The sequence below is a fragment of the Sceloporus occidentalis genome, unplaced genomic scaffold (assembly GCF_023333645.1).
Source record: "Sceloporus occidentalis isolate IW3139 unplaced genomic scaffold, rSceOcc1.0.p SCAF_3, whole genome shotgun sequence".
In the NCBI taxonomy this organism is placed as follows: Eukaryota; Metazoa; Chordata; class Lepidosauria; order Squamata; family Phrynosomatidae; genus Sceloporus; species Sceloporus occidentalis.
This window is the reverse complement of record NW_028316983.1, coordinates 238188936-238212672: the sequence shown is the minus strand read 5'-3', so window position 1 is coordinate 238212672 and position 23737 is coordinate 238188936. Positions and strand designations below refer to the sequence as shown.

The following is a 23737-nucleotide window of genomic DNA, read 5'->3' as shown; positions in this document are numbered from 1 at the left end:
GAGGGCAGGGAACCGTCTAACTAAAAAGATTGCATGTACAGTGCTGTGTAAATTTACAGCGCTTCATAAATAAAGGTTAATAATAATAATAATAACTGTGGCGGGTTTGGGAGCCATCTTTCTATCCATGGCAACACTCTCTAGGCCGTCACTCCAGTCCAAAACATGCTGCAGAAATAATCCAATTTGAGACCGCTTTAACTGCTTTTGCTCGGTGCTAGGGAATCCTGGGAATTGTAATTTATTGTGGCACCAGAGCTCTCTGACAGAGAAGGTTAAACATCTCACAAAACTGCAGTTCCAAGAATTCTCTAGCATTGAGCCAGGGCAGTTAAGGCGGTCTCAAACGGGATTATTTCTGCCGTGTGTTTTGGATCTTACACTACTTAAATTGCCCCAACAAAAAGACAGGGGGGCAAGTGGCCGGACATCTTTACAAATCTGCATTTTTTTAAAAAAAGGTCTTGCTACTGAAAAGGGGGAAAATATTTTCTGAATAGCTTGAGGGCATGTGCAACTAGACTCAATGGCTCTCAAAACCTTTTGCAAGAATTTAGAATCTGGAATAATGATGATGATGATGATGATGATGATGATACAGTTTCCATGTAATAATGTATTAGGGAAGGCCTTTCCATGTTTGCCTTTGTCTTTTCTAGTCACTTTTCAGTGTTGTCTTTTCTTCTAATAATAATAAATAAATAAAATTTTTATTTATATACCGCTCCTTCTAAAGATCAGGGCGGTTCACAGTAAGATAAAATACACATGAACAACATACATTAATAAAAAATACATACAATAAAAATAAAATAACATAACTAAAAGCCCCGTTAGCCGATCCTCTTGCCCTTAAAGAGGGATGGAGGTCTGGTTGGACTTTATTCGGGGAATGCAGACTGAAATAGAAAGGTTTTCAAGTCCCTTCTAAATTGGGCCAGGGAGGTGGCCGAGCGGAGCTCTGTGGGCAGCGTGTTCCAAAGGGCCGGGGCGGCGATGGAAAAAGTCCTCCTCATAGTGGAGGTGAGCCTAGCCCCCGGTACCCTAAGTAATTGCTGCCCAGATGTTCTGAGGGTGCGGGGCGGAATATACGGGGAGAGGCGGTCCTTCAGGTATCCCGGGCCCAAGCCATTTAGGGCTTGATAGGTAATCACCAACGCCTTGTATTGTGCCCGGAAGCGAATGGGCAGCCCTGAAGCGACCATTCTGACCATTTCTTCCCAGGCAACTGCTCGTATGAGGACTACAGAAATAAGAGAATAAGGCTAAGCCCCTGGAAGTGGAACTCTGTCTTGCTGGAGACAGACAAGAGCCTGAGTTATATCTTGTTATATCTTGTTTCCATGATTTAGTTCAGTGAGGCAGCCAATAATAAGATCTACTTTCAGGGTTATAGGGCTGGTGGGAAGACAGTTTCTCTAATCCTGCTGCTGAGATCCAGAAGTCTCATTCTTAGAACAGCTATTGCTCTCGCAATCCCCAGTTATCCTTTGGACAAAATTCAGATACCAATCCTCTATGTTTTAAAACTGTAGCGATTAACAGTTTGATTTAATGCACTGAAACCTTGCAAGGTATAGGCATCTCTTCACTTGAGCTTTTGGAGAAGAAATGTACTTAATGCAAATCTTTGTTTAATTGTAGTTTGCTTTTTCCAACATGGAGATTTTGAGTTCAGTTCACAAGCTGTAATTTTGCTGAACACAGTGCTATGCTACTTTTAGTATTTAAAAAAAATCATTTTCTGTTTGTCTTAATTTCTGTGCGGTTGGTAATTTTTTAAAGGATTAAGTTGTGTACAAATTTGAAAATGCTAAGACTGTCCTTGCAAATTGGCACCTATAATCATTCTCTTTCAGAAAATGTGAGCAGATTGAAGAAGCTTGAATATTTGAATTTAGCTTTAAACAACATTGAAAAAATTGAAAATTTGGGAGGTAAGTTTTCTGTTGTATAAAGAAAGCTTCTATTAGATGTGCTGTACTTCTTAGTGCAGGAAGTATATACATGGTCTACATCCAGTGTTATATTACTGGAGGAAAACAGTGCATTGTTTCTTAGTTGCCCAAGGAGTGGTACATTTGTTCTTGTCCCTCGGCAATCTGTCTTTTGTGAAATTAGTCTGACTACTGGTTGCACAACTGGAAACTGTGATAGTTTCTTCTTATTGTCTAGATGAGTCCATGGTGGATAAAGTGTAGCATATAGGCTTCATGCAGGGTCTTGCTCCTCTCTATATATGTGCCACTCCAGCCCCCATTGCATTAAAAGTCATCCGTAAAAAGTGTTGGACTGCTCCCTGGAGTAGCATTATACCTTAAAACATCTCTAACCTCATCACCACCACCTTTCCTGAAAATCATCTGAAGAAAACAAGTTGAAGAAACAGGAAGTGTCTTTGTAATCTTCCTTCCTCTGTCCTTGCTATTGGTGAATTATCTTGCCAACTACTCCAGTAATCTGTGCTCAGTAACCAGTCTTTACAAAGCAATGTACTGATTCTGCCCTGCAGAACTAAATGATGGAAAGGGAGTCTGGGATCACTTTTCCTATTTTTCTTGTGCAGTGAGGGCAAAAGGAATTGAAGTTCCAGATTATTTGAGGATCTGAAAATTGAGGATCTTATAAGGCTATTCCTTTGCAATACAGTACATGATCTCTTTTCATGAATCACATGATTTTATATATATATTACTGTATATACTCATGTATAGGTGTAGAAATGTAAATTGAATAGTTGGCCCCAAAAACTTGAATTGATTTATCCACGGGTCAATGTAAGTACTATATTTTAACGTGTGTGTGTGTGTGTGTTGCCCAGTGTAAGGCAAGAGCATAATATGTCCTAGAAGCACCAACTCCCCTCTACTTTCTCATCCATCCAGCCTTTAGTGTGAATACAAACAGTTATGCTTGCTGGGATTTTGCAAGTTTTTTGGAATTGTTTTCCTTTGCTTAATATTTTAGATCATTTGTTACATGCCTCTTAAGTTTTACCCTCAATTTATACATAGGTCACATCAAAATCCATAATTTTGGCCTCAAAACCTGTCCTCAACTTATACATTAAGTTGATTTATAGTTGAGTAAATATGGTATTTTTTTTCAGTAAGTAAAATATTTTAAATGTTTTTTCTTGGCCTCTGAGGTTTCTTTTCTTGTAACAAGTATTTATATCCACATATAAACTAACACGATGTAAATGTAAAACACAGAATATAACTGGTAATTAAAACTATGAATCTAATTTGTCATAAGGAGCATGTTCTATTAGGATAGATAGAGATAAAGGAAAAAAGCAACCAACAGCTAAACAGCTTGGTAGTGGAGAAGAATGAATAGCACTTCTCAGACCATACAGAGAGGGATCTGATTAAAATCAGAAGGAAATCTTCCAATTCTCTCATTGCCATAAAGAAGCATTTCCTTAAAGAGGTACTCTGTTTTGTTATTTAGGACAAAACAGAGTACCCAATGACGTGATGGCAAACCATACTTCCAAGTTATTATTTATTTATTTATTACGATCAACTGATCAAACATTACTTCCAAGCTGAATTAGCTTACTATGACTTAGCATTAGGAAATAATTACCCAAAGTATACTGCATACATAGGTTCATGTTTACACATTTCAGAGGAACCTCGTGTTTAATTAACTCTCTTGTTTGATACAAGAAACAAAACAAACTTTAATCAGTTTTTCCCCATCCCAGGGTATAAATTCAATAAATAGATAAATAAAGTAGATATCAGTTATTCTTTTATCATCTGAAATTTCTGTTCATAAAATAGAAGTAGTTGTAATAGGGGCCCAAGATGACACTGAGATAAATATGTGTTCTCATCAAAGGCAAAATTAATAATGACATTATTTTAAATCATCTCCCATTCTCCAACAGGTTGTGAAGACTTGCAGAAGCTAGACCTGACAGCTAATTTCATTGGTGAATTGTCCAGTATCAAAGACTTGAAAAATAATGTCCATCTTAGAGAGCTCTTCCTCACAGGCAACCCATGTACTGATTTCGAAGGTTATAGACAGTTTGTGGTTTCTACTCTTCATCAGCTCAGGGTATGTTGAAGTTGAAATATAGCTGAAAACCCATGCTAAAAATAATTATTCTCAAAGATATTGCTGAATTCTTTCTCCCTCCTTTTCTACTTTTTGGAGAGGAGGGAAGGAGAAAGGAAACATAATGGCTATTGAATTACTTTAAAAAAATAATTTTCAAGGATCAAGAATTACTATCTAAAGCATTAATGCATACTACAGATAAGCATATTATCATGTAATGCAATTAGGGTGCAACATTTAATTGATTTATCTTTTAGCTTCATGCATTAAGAAACTTTTGGGCTACAATTATAATCATTGTGGCTTATTTCTGAGCACATAACTAAAAACACCGAAGAACCAAAAAACTCAACTAGAAACGTGCTTCTGATTAGTAGGCAGCAGATTTCTATATTGATATGTGTACATATGGTCCTGCATATTTACAGATTCAGCCATCCATGGCTTGAAAATATATATTCTTTTAAAATTCCAAAAGAGAAACTTTTTGGTTTTGCCGTTTCATATAAGGGACACCAATTTACAACCAAATTATATGTAATTGGACTTGAGAATCCACAGATTTTGGTATCCACAAGTGGTCCTGTAACCAAACACCAATGGATACCAAAACCCCACTGTATATGCTCAAATGTATATAGATATGCACCATCCTGAAAGAGGAATTCTTTTTTGACTGACCACATTTATTGACTGCAAGACCCTCAAATAAATTAATCTGATGTCTACTTGGCATGGTGGAGAAAGGCAACAGGCAAAGGCCAATATTATGTTCACCTTGTTGACAAGTGGCTAACTCACTTTTGATTTAGAAGATGTGTTGTAGAATGTTCCTAGAAAAGAGCAATCAGGTTGGTGAAGCCTCTTGAAACCAAGAACTACTTAAGACACAAGCACTAAACCATTTTACCATATGCATGCAAAATGGTTATTGGAAGTTTTTATAGTTTTACACTGAGAGTAATTTAATGGCATTGCTTAATATGGTGTGTGTTTATTGAGCTTTTACTTCATTTTTATTTTCTTCCTCTAAGGTTTTGGATGGCAGAGAAATAGAGCGTTCAGAGAGGATTCAGGCTTTGCAAAACTATGCTGAGGTAGAAAAACAAATCCAAAAACAGGAGCAAGCCTATCTTCTCAAAAGAAGAGAAGAAAAAGAAGAAGCTGAAAGACGGATGCAAGAGAAGGAGAAGCAAAAGAAACGTAATTTAGGATTTAATGGACGATGGTACACTGATATCAATGCCACAAAGTAAGTGCATACATCTGGTTGTTTTGTAGTCTCCTTTTGATAAGAGTTATTTCCCTCTGTGCTAGAAAAAAACTGCTTTGTATATGACTAACATAAGGTTGTATTACCTTTATGGGTATCACACATTTCTCTAGGCTGGAAGTCTGTTGAAGCTGTAGTGTAAAACCTGTTGTGCAAATGGTTGTGCTTTCTCAGAGGTTGTGTAGCTGCTGTCCCTAGTATAGCCAGTTGTTCTGCAAATATGCATAAACTCCTGCTTCTCATTTATGGTTTGGTGTGTGGGTAGCTAAATGACCATTCTGCAAACTGATCTCAAGACCATGGTGCCTGTTATGCAGTCTTTTGCATTATTATGGAATCCAGCATTACAACATGGATGTATATTACTGTCTGTACTAAATGGGTGTAAATTCTTAGTTTAAATCAGATGGGACTTTGTGTGTGACTTATTTATTTATTTCATTTCTATGCTGCCTTTCTCCCAGGAAGGGATCCAGGGCAGCTTACAAGATAACAAGTAATCATTTTTTCTAGACTAGGGATGAAAAATAACAATAGCAGCAAAGGACGTTGGCTGTATATTTCTTCTGAAGTTGCAAAACCTAGAAATGTTGCCTTTAAAAAAAAAAAAAAAGGAAGGTTGAGATAATTCAAACACAAAAGTCCCATCTGATTTAGGCTAAGAGTTTACACCCATTTAGCACAACAAGCTCTTGCAGCAATCGCTGACAGTCGGTCCATTTCCAAGCACAATTCAAAGTGGTGGTATCTGCCCTTTTAAACTATACATGATTAGTGACTTGGATAGCTAAAGGAGTCCTTGCTGCAGTATCAGCTTTCAACATACATCAATCCTTTCTTGATGTTCCACCACTATCTGTGGGAGGGGAGCAAATGAAGATATAGACTTCTTAGTAGTGGAAGCAAAGAGGCTTGCCTGGCATGTCCTTTTGGTATTGGGTGAAAACATTTTTGTAACACTCTAAAACATGCAGAAAGGGGCTCCAGTAGATTTTCAAACTGTTGTGTTCCATATTTACTATGTCATAAATGCACATAATATGAATTTAATTCCACGAACCAGCTCTCGTATTTCAGGGCTTGTTTATGTTTTTCCTCCCATTTTTACCTGTCAGTCCTGCCTGCATAAGTTATTCTTTCTTCATGGGCTATGCTAAACTAATGCCAAGATGGTTTATAATATTTGCCTAGAATACTGAATATATTTATTTGTACCAAGGAATAGCACTTGCCTAAGGGCTGGTACAGACCTGCACTAAAAGCCACCTCCTGGGCGGCTGTGGGTGGCTTGGGGGCATGGCATGCACATGCCACATGCCCCCATGACACCCTGACAGCACCCAGAGTGGCCGCACATCAGCTGGTTTCCAGACTTCTTGAGAGTGTGGCGGTTTCACACTGCCTCAACATCTTGCAAAGGTTTTAAGCAGAGAGAGGGAGAGAAAGTCAAAGCTCACCAAGGTATCAGTAGAAAAGTAGAGATAGTCTAGTCCAGTCTGGGTCATTCACAAGACAGTATCAGTCCAGGAAAGCAGCCCAAAGGATAATCTACAAGAATAGTCAGAGTCTAAACAAGGCTCAAGGCAACGAGCAATTAATCAAAGAACAAGGCACCAGCATGGCTTTTTACAAAAGAAAAAATGATTGTCAGCCCTACTGCAGTGAGGGAAGTGCTAGGTTATTTATAGTCTGTCTGGGTCTCACAGGTGCTCCCTTTTTGCAGTATGCTTCCTATTTAAACACTAAGAATGCTGGTGTCTTTCTCTTTCCTGGCATCTTTCCCTGGGGGAGGGTATGTCTGTCTCTTCATCTGAGGGTTGTGGCTCCTGGGAACTCTGTTCCTGTGCTGGCTGCAGGCTCTTCTTCTGGGGCTGCTGAAGTTGTGGATACAGCCCTGGCATGTTCCCTGGACTCTCAGACTCTCCATCAGAGCCTTCAGACTCAGGATTTTGAACACAAGCATGAAACTTATAGGATCTCTACCCAGCAGGGATAGGCCATGGCAAATTGCTGAAGTTCCTTCTGACTTTCATGGGCATTTAGTACAAAGTGAGAAGAAGACTGTTAGAGTGGTTAATTATTTGTCACTCCTGGTGCCATGCAAATGCCCAATGTCACCACCACCGTTGGTATTCAGTAATGGTATGCACTACGAATCTGTGAATTGAAAACAAGTATCTAATGTGTTGTTGGGTACAGAAGATCTGAGAACCTCACCTTTCCCCCTCCTCCAACTTGTGTTTCTAGCCTTTATGGCTGTGCAGATGTGCATGAAAACACATGAGAAGTGCATTCCTATAGATGCATTCTCAGTCCTGACAGCCTTACAGGTGAGAATGTGCAAGTAAACCTTCTCAGTGGCTACTCTCAGATGATGGAACTCCCTTTCTAGAGAAATATAATGGCTCCTTCCTTGTATTCCTTCTGTAGAGTCATGAAGACTTTTGCTTCAGCAGGTGCTTGGAAACTGACTGTTTAAATAGAAATAAGTTTTTATAATGTGCTGTGCTCCTTTTGATTTCTTGACTTTTTAATGGACATGTCTTAATAACAACCATGATAGTAAACATGATACTTTCTTAAAAATCAAAATTACTGATTTACTGAATAAGATCTCTAGGTAATTAAGAAAGTTTCTTTTAGTTTCCACATATCTCCACAGATACTCTTATGACTAGTAAAAGCAGAACAAACATGCAAAAGAGTAACAATTGAAGAAAATAGCATTCAAAATAAGAAAAATTGTTCAAATTTGTTCAGAATGCATAGATAGTTCCAAGAAATTTTATCAGTGTTTAGACTTTCAGAGCATATAATTCATCTGTTTCCCAATGGTATAAACACACAGCCTTGGCTACATCTGTTATGACAAAGAGGGCAAGAAAAACATGTGTCTAATTTGAGCTCTCTCTGCCTTGGATATGACTCATTAACTGATGAGGGCGATTCATGCTAATGAAGTGAACCATTTTCATCAGACAAGGAAATTTTGAAATGTTTGCCCAGTTAAGTTGTTCAGCAGAATTGTCAGTTGCCCTGGAACGGCAGCAATTGAAAAGCGGCAGATTCTGGCCTCCACTATAAGCCAGAGGACTAGCAGCTATGAGGAGGCTTCAAAGAAGTACCTGTGTTGGTGTCTTGCAAATAGGGGTGCCATAATTCTCTACTATAAACCAGAACAAAATGTAGGACAAAATTTAGACCAAAATAGAGGACAATTGTAGGATAAAATTTAGCCCAAAATGTAGGCCATTTAAAGGTCCTACATTTTGGGCTAAATTTTATCCTACAATTGTCCTATATTTTGGTCTAAATTTTGTCCTACATTTTGTCCCGGTTTATAGTAGAGGATTATGGCCACTCTACTCGCAAAATAAAAAGGAGGAAGGAAGGGGGAGGGAAAAAAAGGAACGTGGCAGCTTCTTTAACTGATTTTTATTTTAGCATGAGATTTCACCCACTTCTTCAGATGCCATACAGAGTGATATTAAAGACTCAGGTTATAAAGCATATTTATATAGTTGTTGGAGTGGGATAGAGTGTAATAGGATCCAGAAAGATGCAAATCATATCGCTTACCATAAATTTTCAGGTTTGGCAAGGTGATACACAGGTCATCATCTACAACATCAGAGATGCATTTACTTGTCCTCCAATGTGATATATGCCAGCCTGTGCTAGTAATGCCTCTCTGCACTCTGCATTGGACAAACAGGAAGTATCTACGTAATAGGATAAATGGACACAAATCTGACATTAGAAATGGCAATTCTCAAAAAACAGTTACAGAATATTTCAGTCTTCCTGGATATGCAGTAAGGGATATTACAACGGAAGATTAGAAAGAAAAACTGCTGGACTGAATTATATTCACAAGTTCCAATCCATTAGAAGAGGAGTGAACAAAGATAATGGCTTCATGGTGCACTATGTATATTATTATAAGAGTCCTTGCTACTGCATATATAACAAAAGGCATCTTCTCAGACAAGTATTTATACCTTTGCAAAAAAAAAAAAAAAAAGCAGCAAAGTTTTGAACCCAGGGAACCCGATTTTGGTACGTAGATTTATTGCTTTCATACATCAACACTAACTGAACACTGTAAAAATCTGAAAGGCCTATATCACCTCACCCAGCCCATCCCATCAGAAAGAAGAGAGAAGGATTGCTTGTAATCTGAGAATGATTCCATTGAAAGACAGGATTTTAAATAATCTAGATAATAATCTAATTCATCTGAATAAACAAACAGTATCATATTTTTTCCTATGTAAATCATGATGGGAACATGAGTGAAGTGCACTCTATGATCTAAATAAATAATATTGTTTCAAGGATAATTCTTTTGTGTGTTGTTTTTCAGCTGTTATTCTGTAGAAGGGACAAAGAGCCACCAAAAAGCTGGAGAAAAAAATGAATACCATGAATTGCTGATGGAAGATGATGAAGAAGAAGAGAGAGCGTTTTGGGAGGAACCTGTGCCTCATACTCCAGAGGCTAGGTTAGAAGCTCACAGATATGTAGAAGAAAAAAGGAAAGCAAAAGAAAATAGGTATTTACGTTTCTTATGCAATTCCTAAATGGTAACAACTTGTCTCAGTTAACCACAATACCAGATCTCTCTGTAACACTTTCTTCTCCTCTTTCTGCCTTTTCTTGACTGCATGTTGGGATATCCCATGTTTTGTAATCTCCAAACCATTTCACAGATACAGACTGTGTCAGTGTTCCTGTTAGATACTTCAGGGGCTCACAGGCTGTGATAGTTGAAGCAGTGGGAGAAGCAAATTGGCACATGGGCAAAAATGTGAGTACCCTGGGTCATGTGCATAAGAAGGTAAAAGTTGAAGAATGACTTCTGTTACACCAAGCAGTAGTATATTCATTCAGGAACTTGGATGTTTCCTAAGCTATGTGGGATCTGTTTATCCATGAACAGCTCTTGCACAACTAGAAGAGTGTTAACATAACCAAAATATACAAGCAGGGCCTATCTGCATAGGTCTTTCCCAAGGTATTGGTACTGTACATGTAATAATCATTAGTTCAGGCAGTGACTTTACTTGCCATTGCCACCATTCTCCATGCAGGCCCCAGTCTGCTCTGATGTTGGAAGGGGATGGCCATGTGGATGAAGCCAGGTGCCCTGTTTTCCCTTCCCAGGGTATGGCAGGGGTCTGCGAAGAGAACAGCAGTGGCATCAGTTCCATGGCACAGTGGCAGGTGTCTGAACACCCACCCATCTCCACACTGGGCCAGATAAGTGTCAGGGGTGGGAACAAGTCAGATTCACAGGCAGAATATGACAAAATTGACCCATTGTTTCCTGCCCATGCACTTGCACCCTAAATCTGTTGGAGACTGAGCCTGGGACTGTCTGTAGGGAGAACAGTGTTCTGTATCTTCACCTGCATGAATAATTATGGGCAAGCACATTACTGGCATAATATCTAAAGGATATTTATCCAAATAGTTGCCCCTCCGTTGTCATGGGGGATACGTTCTGGACCCCCCCAAAACCTGAAAACCGCCAATTTTCAAGCCCCATTGGCTTGAATGGCGGTGCGCGCCTGTGGACACACGTTCCATTTTGTCACCTCCTTTTGCCACTTGCGCATAAGCAAGGGACGCGAATCCCAAGTTCACAGAAACAGAGGGGTGACTGTACATGGAGTACTAGCCTCAAATGTTCACAGCTTGGGAAAAGGAAGTGTTTTCAGAGAGCAGAGCAACTAATCAGCCTTCTCTCCAGAGGCAACTGTTGGATAGGCTTAAGTATTCACATTTTCCTTCTTTAGTCAGGTATCTTAGTTCTGCAAGGATCAGTAAACAAATAATTGATTCGTAGACTCCACGTCCTTGACAGCACTAAAGTTCATCCCTCCACAATATTTACAGAATGTATTCCTGCAAAAACTCTTGGTAAAACCTATAATTATTTACTAACACACACACACACACACACACACACACACACACACACACACACACAGACATATTAGCAGATTCCTTTTAAAGATGCGCAAAGGGCAAGTGAGGATGACTTATAAAACAGGTAAAATATTATAGTACTGAGTTACTTTGAAAAGTTATTTGAAAATTAATGAGGCAATGGATACAAAGTGTTTTGAATTCTCTACATGCTAATGATAACATATAGGTTATATCTACTGTTAAGGAATGGAGGAAATGCAAGAGATTGCATTGTGGTTGTGTAAGCACTAGTAAAACAACTAATTCAACTAGCATAGTATGATTCTAATGCCTGTTCATAAGCCCATTGCGTAACAGATGCAGCCTATCCTTGAGTGTGGACATAAGTGCTGTAGGTTAAGAAACAGCCTTAAGATTACTGGGTTAGATCCAGACATATGGGAGAAACTGCTTTAACTGTCCTGGCTCAGTGCTAGGGAATCCTGGGAATTATAGTTTATTGTGACACCAGAGCTCTCTGACAGAGAAGGCTAAATGTCACAAAACAATAATTTGCAGGGCAGTTAAAGCAGTCTCAAACTGGATTATTTCTGCAGTGTTTTTTGGACATTAGTTATTGCTTAGAATGGATCCATTTCCATCAATAAGATGGAAATGTGGATTTTGTGAATTCCATTTCCTGTTTAGAACATATTCTTGGGCTTAAAAATATTCAGTGCTATGCCTTTTGTTTCAGGCTTCAACTGGAGATTCTCAGAGTTCTAATAAGATGGATCTAGCCCATTCAGTTTATTTTAAAACATTTCATGTGGGGGAAGGCATGGGAAGGAGAAAGAGATTTTGCAGAGTAGGTAAACTATTATAAAGCCAGGCCATCGGAAGCCATAGTGGTAGAATCTTAGCTCTAGTACTTATAAGGAACATCCAGTGCATTAGAACTCAGTGGTATTGTATATTTTAGAAATGTCATGTTTTTGTAATGATTATCTTTATTTTTTATTTATATGTAAATGTTTTGGTTTTGTGTGGGTTATAGGTGTTAGTTTTAAAGTAAAGATATATTTAATAAAGAATATTTAAAAATAGAAGATGTCAGTGAGATAAACCTGCATGACATGTTCGAACAAGGTACTCTAAATTTAGATTTGCTGGTAGGCCTTTGGGTGATCTGCAGTAGGTAAGCATTGGTTTTTTGTTCATAATGGTTAAAAACAGCAGGAACACCATTACTCCCCACTCAGTTTTCTTGAACAGAGGAGATGAATCCTGTTAAAATTAAGAAAGGTTATAGTAATGAAGAACTGCTCTTTGCCCAGATAGACTGAATTCCATTCCCTGTTTGGAACAAATTCTTGGGCTTAAAGTATTCAGTGCTATGTCTTTTGCTTCAGGCTTCAACTGGTGGTTCACAGAGTTCTAATAATAATAAAAAATAGCCGGCAAAGCTGAATATTGCCAACCCTGTTTCTATCATTGCCACCCATGAGGTTGTACACAGTGGGGTCAAGAAAGAGTCTTTCCCTAATAGCACTACCTCTGTAGTATGTCTGAACAACAGGTACCCATGCACTCTGATTTTAAGTGTACCACCTTGGAAGTAAGTTTAATTAAAATCATATGGTTAAGATGAGGAAGCTAGAGAAGTGTTATGTAGGCCAATGCAATTTGAGGCTACATCAACAGGAGTATAGTGTCTGGATCGAGGGAAGTAATCATATTTCTCCTTTGGTCAGACATCACTTGGAATACTGAGTCCGGCTCTCAGCACCACAATTCAAGAAGGATGTTGACAAGCTGGAAACCATGCCCTATGAGGAGCAACTTAGGGGGCTGGGTATATTTAGTCTGGGGAAGAGACAGTTAAGAGGTGGCATGATAACCATGTTTAAATATTTGGAAGGGTTTCATATTGAGGATGGAGCAAGCTTGTTTTCTGCTGCTCCAGAGACTAGGGAAATGATCACATGGAGAAACGAAGCAGTTGGAGAAGGAATGCTCCTGAGATAGGCCCGGTATAGACCAGGCAAAAAGGGCAGTCTGCCAGCGCCTAGTTTTGCTCCGCAACCTCCAGACTGCAGAACTTCCGTGTGGAGCAAAAAGAGCCTTCAAAAAGTGGGTTCTTGCGGTGTGATTATGATGCCGTGACGTGCAGACACTCGGCATCCTGTACGTAACAATGGCGGCGCCATTGTTACACCCTCGTCACGTGCTCAGTTTGAGACACGTGTGGGCGGAGTGCCCTCGGCCAACCCCTAGCACGTGACGGGGGCACCCAATAGTCCTGCCTGTACTGAGCCATAATCACACAATTGCGCTGAATGATTTCACACAACATTGCATGAAATCTGTACTTGCTGCAGCAGTAAAGAATAATACTCCAGGAACATTTCATTCATGGGGAAATGTCATGAATGCTTTCACGCTATTGTATAAATTGCGCTATCGCAAGGGTGAGAAAGCTCAACGTGATTGAAGTTTTGTATCATCAATTTTTAAATTTTAGTCGGATTTCCCAGAATGCTATTCAGCAAATTTAATTTGTGTGTCACTTGGCCATCGCAATAGAATTATATCATTGGCTGCCGAGAGGGTCGCTGTCCTTTCTTTTAAACATTCTACTCCTTGTGGTTTACAATGCAAGTTTCTCTCTTGTAATGTTTAGCATCGCTAAAGTTAAGTTAAACAGAAGTTAAAGACTGTGTGTAACCCACTTTGATGCAATTGAAATCCATACATGCATGCACAAATATAAGTATTTTTTAAACAATCACAGGAAGTATTGGAATTGGCAGGTAATGCGATAATCATGAGAGGTTGCCAAAAATGAGCCCAGTGTCATAATCTCCCAGGACACGGAGCAAAGGATGCAGACTACAGGAAAAAAGATTTGACCTCAACATTAGGAAGAATATTGACAGTAAGAGCTTTCGACAATGGCTTATGCTGCCTCTGAGAATGGTGAAGTTTCCTTCTTTGGTGGTTTTTAAAGAAAGACTGGATGGTCATCTGTCAGGAGTGCTTTCATTTTGTATTCCTTCATGGCAGTGGTTGGATTGGGTGACCCTTGGGACCTCTTCCAGCTCTGTAATTCTGTGAGACAGGGCAAGACCTCACTGGACTGGCATTCAGTAGCCAAAAGATTGAGCCAGTTGGAAATGTAATCAGAGTATAGTTTTACTTTATTTGCTTTTCTAATGTGAAGTGACATGTCTGGTATGCCATGGAAGTATTAAAGTAAATGCTTTTGTGTTGTAATGAAAAACTAAATCACACTTGACGGGTTTTCTTTTGATTTTCCATTTATGTCTTTGCTGCCTTACAGAAGGGATGAAAATCCAGAAAAAAATCAAACCTGAAAATTTCTTTTCTTGTTTGTTTGGGTTTTTTTATAGAGAACAATTGAAGAAACAGAAGCCACCAAGGACTATGATCACTCCTGAAGGAAGAGTTCTGAATGTAAATGATCCCAAGTATGTAAAGACAAATTTTCACTTAAGATGGGCTTTGTCAGAGTGGGCCTAATAACTCATTAATTATTTTGATCATTTACAAGAAACAGATACTGAAAAAATATCACACACGCACGCACGCACGCACGCAACCATTTTTCCTGAATTTAGACGTTGGTTCTTTTCTTGAAGAGTCAGGATTTTAAGGTAGACATAAGGACGCCATGCAAAGAGGTCTTCTATGTTGAAATAATGGGTAGAAAGGGTAGAAATAATGATGATGTGCCCTTAGCTGTCTTTCATATTCAGACTAGATTATTTTAAAGTTATCATCACAGGTAACACCATTTTATTGATACAAAGGTAATAATGATTTTGCTGCAGCATACCTGAATACTATAAGGAGAAAAATGAACAATGTCAAGACAGAGATATTGGTGTTTATCTACATTGTCTCACAAGAAATACACTTTTTTGATGTCTCCATATCATTGTAAAAGTATGTGTTGGCAGCTATCAAAAAAGGATAGAAGTGCCTTTCTTGTGTAAGACCGACAAGTATGCAATACCTTAAAATGTTGTGCTGATATATTATAATTATGGTTCTGGGATTTATAGACAGATTAGAGAAAGCTTCTAGGCCCCAGACTTGTGTTGTCGATAGTTACTGAATGATATGCAGTATTATCTTCTTTCAGTGGAGTTTTACTGAAGGTCTAATTTTAATAAACTGTTACAAAGATTAGGAGGAAGCAGATAGTAGAGCTTTACTTCATGGCTTAATTACCTCTGATGAACTGGAAATGTCAGTGCCCATGAGGGTACCATGTATGTGAAGATGTAGTAGCTTCTCCCAAATTACAGTAAGTTTTATTTAATGAAAAAAAAAAAACAAAACCAGCACCAGAACAATTACTCTTTTACACTGGTAAAAAGCAATGAGAGCTCTCACAACAGAGGTTCTTGCTTGGTGCCTACACTGTGTCCACTTGTGGTCTCTCACTTAGCTTTTATTAGCCTCCATAAAAAATGGAGAGTAGTGCATGATGAATGAAGCTGTATGTTATCATAGGCAACTTGGCCAGTCATAACCATTGGGTTCCTTTGCTCACTGCTGGACCTATTGGCTCTAGAGGCTGTGAGACGCAGTATGGGCATGGCCACTTTTCACAAGAATAGTGGTCTAAAATCCTTTATGTAAACCACAAGGGAATATACTTCCCACTACCAATCACCCTCCCTTCTTCTTATTCACTGTAACAGCAAGGAAGAGTGGTCAAGGAATCCAGCATGAACTGGAAGTATTGAACCATACGTATAAAATGTTAAAATAGGAATATACATAAATGTGCATAAGGAAATATGCACACTAAATAAAATATTTTAATTCATATACTACATGAAGTTTGGGGGGGCATGATGGCCATATGTACAGTGCATGTAAAGGTGGGTCCTAAAGGTAAAAAAGAACCACTGATCTAGGAGGTTCTAAGTTGAGTTACTGAATTGTATGGGATGAAAAAATCAGCTATGAAAGAACTAGAAAAGATCTTGAAGAGTAAAGATATATAGCTGAGCATTAAAGTTAGAATCGTCCAAGTCGTATTCCCCATTGCCATGTATGGATGTGAGCTGGACAGTAAAGAAAGCAGACAGAAAGAAAATCAACTCATATGAAATATAATGCTGGAGAAGAGTGTTTAGGATACTATGGACAGCCCAAAAGACAAACGAAAGGGTCCTGGAACAGATCAAGCCTGAAATCTTGGAAGCCAAGGCGCGTTACAGACCGCCTGAAAAGGGCGGTCTGCTGGCGCCTCCGTTTCCGGTGTCAGGAAACCTCAGCCTCCAGACAGCAAGGCTTCCCAGCGGCCGAAAAAGAAGCCCCCAAAAGGGGCTTCTTTTTGCGCCGTGGAAATGACGCCACAAGGCGCCAATGGCGCACTTGTGACGTCATTTCCGCGGCGCGACACGTCCGCTACATCAAAATGGCGGCGCCCATGTAGAATGGGCGCTGCCATTTTGTACGTGCTCAGCGCGTACTAGGGTTAGGGGCATCTGGAAAGGACGCCCCTTTCTAACCCTAGTACGTGTCGTGCACATACTTTCCACCCGTGCGGAACGAGTCCAAAATAATCAAATTGAAGCTGTCATATTTTGGCCACATAATGATAAGGCATGGATCACTAGAAAAAACAATAATGCTAGGGAAAGTAGAGGGTAGTGGAAGGAATGGAAGACTCCATGTTTTCATGTCAGGTGGACAGACTCAATTAGGGAGGTCACAGGCATGAATTTGTAGGACCTAGCAAAACAGTGGAAGATAAGGATTCTTGGAAAAGTCTCATCCAAAGGGTTGCCTTGAGTTGGGATTGACTCAAGGGCAGCTAACAACAACAACAGATGTGACGAGAAAGAGCTCTATATGGACCATAAATAGCTGCTTTCAGTCAAAGTTAGCCATTGGTTTGGTATACAAAAGCTTTACACATTTCTAGCCAAATATTTCTAGCATGTCAGATTCCCATTTCCTTAATGGTTTCCTCACAGATTTTTATCTGTAGAATAATTAATTGCTCTGTAAAGTTCTTTGAAATAATAGGAGACAAATAGCACTTTGCCAAAGAAAAATCTGCTTCATATAGATAATATAGAAACATCAGGTGTTTCTACCAGTGGGTGTCTCTCTTTCAGCATGAATCTCTAACTTGGAATTAAACTGACCTTGTGCAATGCCTCACATCTTTCTTCAACTTAAATTCCAGCAATAAACTAGAACACTGTTCATACAATTTATTCAGGATTGTGCAGCTGTATGGGGAGAGGGATATCTGTCTTATTAATTGCTAGCTCATGTTGAAATGAATATAAAATCACTATCACTTAGAACTCAGAATACTGTACTTTATTCATTTTATTCAGTTCTATTTATGTTGTTCAAATCTTTTTGCCATTATTGCCAGACTTCCTTTTTCCTTAAAAGATGATGAAGAAAACAACCAATTCATCCTTGATCTTGCTGTATACAGGTCAGAATTATTACCCCCCCCCCCCCCCACACACACACATTTCTGCTTTTCCTACTTTTAGACACTAATGAATATTACAGATTATTCATCATATGGCTTTTTGTTCACATTTCCCTTTCCAAAGTGGATGGGATTAAATTGGTCACATGCAATGGTCAGGATGAAACTGTATAACTGTCAGTATACCTATTTACTAATGGGACAAAATACTGGTGTTTGGAGAAAAGAGATAAGGAAAACTCTTTTGGGGAGAGAGTGAGCAAATGTCATGCCATTGCAGCCCCTACTAACCTCATGCTGATGTCCCACAAGTTTTTTAAACAAATTTAAAAAAAGAATAAAGAATCCAATCTATTTTGGCCTTTTGTGTGAGGTTATTGAAATGACATTCACAGCAAGTGTGACATAAACCAGATTGGTTTACTTATCTCACTAGAGCAATAAGCATTTCATATGTGCTTTCATGCAAATTGTACCTCAACCCATAATGACTGATGGCTCTATCTATCTAAACCCAGCTGTGCCTGATTTCCTCTGTATCTTAGATCTTCCTGCTGATTTAGTTTTATCACTATTTTAGTTCCTGTGTGTAGTTGTGTGATTACCATGAATGAAGCCCTTAATTATGGTTCTGGTTAGAGGGATTCCTGATTTGAATCTTAAAAATTGTTTTAGTGGATATTAACATGTCCTCAGAGGATATATGATTAGTGTGAAGAGGGAGAAGGTAGTTCGGAATCTACAGCAAGATGACAGTTCATGGGGTACGTGTGTATGTGTATATGAGAAACAACAACTGACAATTTTTAGTGACAGTAAACAGGAGAGAGAGGAGGAGAAAGAAAGAGAATGGGTTTAGCTTTCAATGAGGCTGGCAGATTTTTGCAGATCTGAACTCTATAGGTGGTATCTGTTTGCTTTTAGTATTCTCTCTCAGTATATTTGTAAATTAAGCCAGTATCAGAGCACTGGTTCAGACATCCTGAGAATTGTAGATTTAAAAGCTTGGTCCCTATTACAAAGATGTTGTAAGTTTTCAGTGCACTCTCTCACTGTAAAAACTTTGCTGTCCATCATTGTAATTAACTTTTTAGTTAGTCTCTAAGGAGACTACTCAAAATTCCTTGTTGCCATAAGCAGTAGGGAAGTCTAAAGACAAAAATGATTGGCTGTTTAGAGAATTGGGAAAACAATACAGCATAATGCACACAGCCTTCTGAATTGCACTAGTCGATGGGTCAAGCACCATGCCTTTTGCTAAGGCCAATGGGAGGGAAGAGAAGAACACTAAACTAAATGTACTCTCTTTTTTCATCCTATAGGCATCTAGACACCTCTCTCCTTGATGTTGATGTACAGCCTGGTTATGTCCGTGTAATGGTCAAAGGAAAGGTTATTATATTTTGGGTTGTTGGTCCTGTGGATTAATTAGACTCATTTGCAGTTTCTATTTTTATCTCTTCCTTTAACATGGACCTTCACTGGCTCTTCTAATGTGATGATCCAGTGAGATGTATGAAGTTGGATCTCAGAGTAGTGGTTCTACTACTTCTCTTGATCTGGATGCTATACATTTTTAATTTTTTGTTGTTGCACGAACCTATTAAAATAAATCTGATGATATTGTTATTGAATTACTTCTATGCCAAATGACATACCTATGGCATTACCACAGCAGCTCATATGCCGTGTTGCTGGCTTTCTCAGAATTTTCCAGCCTATTGGCTGAAGGCACAGTTTCCTTTCTTTCTGTCATTGCTTCATCTCATGTTGCCTTCAAAACAGCTTGTAGCTGGAGTGTGAAGCTGCTCTCTGGGACAGCATACTCTTTTGATGCAGTATCTGTGTACCCAGTTGGCATCCTGAACTCACTGCAGAAACAAATGCAATAGTTTTATCAGTGACAAAGGACGTTCAAAGGAGTGATTTGCTGAGGCAGAACATCCCCAGTTTACCCCTCTCCACACTTACCTTAAGCACAAGGAGTGCTCTGTGACTACAGAAGAGGACTGGATTGGGCTCAGTGAAAGCTTTCTCTTAGCCCACTCTCTCCCCTCAGTGAGACATAGGAAAATGGGTGTGGGAATAAATCAACATTTTCCCACTTCTTTCTTCCTCTCTATAGTCTCCTGTGTGTTCTCAAAACACTTCCATGTTTTATCAGGTTGCACTAGGTGTCATGTTTCATGGCATCACTAACAATGAAATAAAGTTCTTTCCACAAAGGCACTGGTGAGAAACTTTGAAAGCTACAGTATTTTTGCTTGTCATTGCTATCCACACACACAAAGGTTGTGTGTGCCTCTACTCACCTGCTTCTATAATGGAGGGTACGTCTACCTACCTTTTAAAAGGTAGAAACTGGAATGCAGCTGAAATGTTTTCTTACTGTTTAAAAACATTTTTTTGGAGGGGGGGGTATTATTGAGCAAAATTGGAATCTACTTTTCAATGGTGATACAGAAAGACTGGAATTTGTAGTTAAGTTCCCTTTTCAAGTGGAATTTTATTCTATTTCATTTTATTTTGAAATAAAGGTAAAATAGAATGAACAATAACAATGCCAAGTAACATACAGAACTGTATAACAGGATTCCTACACATTGAAAACAACAACAACCACTCTCAGATGCTCTTCATATGTCATAGTTAATGGGACAGCTAGCAAAGCCAATTGAAAATTCACTGTCTAATTAAAGATTGGATATATAGCATTTAAATGATGCATGTGTATGTATGTGTATGCATATATCAGAAAAAATATGTAAGCATTTATGTGGGATTAGAATTTACACTGAATAGAGAGAACTTTAATCCCTCTAGATCTCTCATTTTCTTTATATTTGGTTTTCAAAATGCCAGTGTTGTTAAGCTAAAAGTTAGAAGCCCTATTTGTAATCATTCATTACATGTTGATTTTAAAAATCCTTTCCATCTAAATAGACTAGCATAATTATTTTCATTTAGTTTCTAGTTTAATTTATGGAATAACCTTCTTTAGAAATGTCACATTCTCTACTGGTAATACTGAAGCTGTAAGTATACACACAAACACACAGCGGTACCACTCACATCACATGCAAGCACACACACATCACAATTACTATGCAAATGAAGACTGTTTAAGAGGCAAATCAGCCATTATGATTGACATTAATATATACCATAAGAGAGATTTAAATGAATAAATCCTTTTGGATTATAGCCATGTCATATTACTATGTATTTCTATCTGGGTTACAAATATTTTTTTCATTTCTATACTTTATTTCCCCAAAGGTCTACAAAAATAATGATGGTAAAATTACATATATTTTAAAGAAAATTATATATATGTCAAATAACTGTTTGGGATTTTTTTTTAGCCTTTTCAACTTGTGCTTCCTGGAGAAGTAAAGCCAGATAGCAGCATTGCTAGAAGATCTCAGACAACTGGACATTTAGTTATAAGCCTACCAAAGGTAGGACAAGATATGCAACAGAAAAGCTAAATGCACATCCAGTGTCATTTGCTTGCCCAAATATTCTCCATCCCTCTCTGGGTGTTCTGCCTTCCAGACACTGCAAAGTGCATGATAAAATGTCCCTTTCAGAATCTCCTACTGTATGACCATCCAGACTGTGGATGGCATTATTAATGAAATACCATGTAAAAACATAGCTTGAAAGATGAACCACAATGAACTGAATTGCAAATCTTTCCAAGAGGATTGCTTTTTCAATAGCATCTTCAAAACTATGACACTAAAGTGATCAGTCTGTCTGCCAAATTATCAGAGCTTTCTCATGCATAGCCTTCAGGGACATGGCATCTTGCATTATAATTTCAGATGGTATATTATCAAATAATGATAATTTATGAAGAACTGGGAGTGTAAAAATTTGCTTATGCCAGATGTGACCTTTTAAAAAAACAAAACTGTTTAGCCCATTATTTCCTTCTGTCACTAGCAGCAGTTTTCCAGGATCACTTCCTGCTCCCTGAAATCTTTTTACCTGAAGATGCTAGTGATTGGATCTGAGATTTTCTGCATTTAAAGCTGATCCTGAACTACTGAATTTTGATCTTTCCTAATTAAAGTTATTGGCTACAGTTGTTTCCTTCTCTTTGCTATTCATCATCCAATGGTTTGCCAAAGGAGAAACTAATCTGAAGTCTGTTTTGAAATTTTCCCATTTAATTACAGAATTTAATTGCTGTTTTCAAAACTTGTCATTAAAAAACAATGTTTCTTGATAGTGTAACCTTCACTGTCTCAGAGGATAAGGCAGAATTGATGAAAAGAGGACAAAAATTAGTGGAGATAATAATAATAATAATAATAATAATAATAATAATAATAATAATAATAATTTAAAAAGTCCACTAAGTGATAGAGTTAAGTGGTTTGCTACAATTTCTGCTCTAACATCCCTGTTTATTTGGCATTTAACTTTAAAAAATAAATGTGAAGCAGATTCTACAAGCCTAAAGTTTCCTCATATCCATTATAAGCAAGTAATAGTACAGAAGAGAAAATTAATATTGACCTGAGATAAGCTAATAAACCTGTTGGACACCAAAGTGCCATATGCTGATTTCTGAAAATGCTGCTTGAAGACCTTAAGCTTACCGATAACAAAGACTATGTATTTTCATATTCTCCCCAGCAAACCTAAAGCCCAAACGTTTTCTTTTCTTTTTGACAGTCAGCCCTCTGTATCCATGGGTTTCCTTGCCACTGATTCAATCATCCACAGCTTGAAAATATTCAAAAAATAAAAATGTTCCAAAAAGTAGACCTTGATTTTTCCATTTTATATAAGAGACACCATTTTACTACACCACTGTATTTAATGGGACTTGAGCATCCCCAAATTTTGGTGTCCATGGTGGGTCCTGGAACCAAACCCTAGCAGATACCAAAGAACCCCCCATATAAGATTTTTACAAGGATTTAAACAAAAGTTAAAGAAAAGATAAAGTTATAGAATGGCATTTTTCTTCCTTGAATAGCAAATTCTACAGCTGCCCAGCTTGGAATACACACAGAGAGAAAGACAGAGCTGGCTGTGCAGAATTTCAGCCATTTGAAAACAATTCCCCATTTGCTTCCAGGGTATATTTTTCTCCACTTGGCTCTCATTTCTTGATAAGCTGATGCATCAAGATGCCAGCCTTGCTTTTCTTCCCAAGGTAATTCCTGATCAGTGGAAAGCATTATCAATAATGTGTCCCTCTTCCATTCTTTCTTTTTTTCGTTTTTGCATTTGTTCTTAAATCTTTTAAAATATGTATCTTCCCATGTGAGATATACATAGCCAGTCTCCTTCAACTTCATACCATCTGTTTTGTCTTCCTAGGCTGCTTATTAACTCAGATGGTACATCTGTAATGATGGGTTTGGAGCTTCATCAGTAACTGGAATTGTGCCTGAAATCTTATTAATCTGACTAAAATCTACTTTTCCAAAACATTCAAAATCCACTAAAGATGAGTATCTGTTAGCATTCCAACTGGATGTCTCTGAAATCACTCTGAACATTTAGAATCTCTGTGGGTGGATGTTTTGAATGTTTGCAAAAGCTGGAATGAATTTTAAAGCTACAGTAGTTTCTTATATAGCTAAGTGTTATTTTTTAATTTTATAATAATGATAATAATAATAGTGCTAACAACAACAGTTAGAATGTACTAACTTGTTGTAAGACATACCTCAGCTCTAAGGTTGAGTCAGTGTTGCTCTCATCATATACTGGACCTGCAACAAAATGTTACAGTATATCTGGTCACCTAAAGGAAATGTTCTTGTTCAGAACTCTCTAGTCAGCCTTTCTCCCCAAAGAAGGCACTACAATCTCACTGCACCATTTTCCTACTTTGCAACTGTCAGTGAACATTCCAGGATTACTGAGATTGCTCTGATCTCATTAGTTCTTTGTGCAATTACCACTTTTATATTTTTTTAAAAATGACTTGTAAATATTCACAT

General features: G+C 38.2%; 1 protein-coding gene across 3 annotated transcripts in view; it reads left to right on the top strand.

Moving 5' to 3' along the window:
- DNAAF11 (dynein axonemal assembly factor 11) overlaps positions 1-23737 on the top strand; it is a 43464-nt gene that overhangs the window by 3042 nt on the left and 16685 nt on the right. For 2 of the 3 annotated variants that reach the window (XM_089517980.1, XM_089517983.1), the window contains exons 3-10: positions 1860-1937; positions 3902-4074; positions 5112-5329; positions 9717-9905; positions 14680-14757; positions 17700-17765; positions 19088-19157; positions 21131-21226. In XM_089517980.1, coding sequence (XP_089374106.1) covers positions 1860-1937; positions 3902-4074; positions 5112-5329; positions 9717-9905; positions 14680-14757; positions 17700-17765; positions 19088-19157; positions 21131-21226 — 968 coding nt within the window. The remainder of the gene's footprint in view (positions 1-1859; positions 1938-3901; positions 4075-5111; positions 5330-9716; positions 9906-14679; positions 14758-17699; positions 17766-19087; positions 19158-21130; positions 21227-23737) is intronic. The other variant, XM_089517981.1, reaches the window with a different exon arrangement.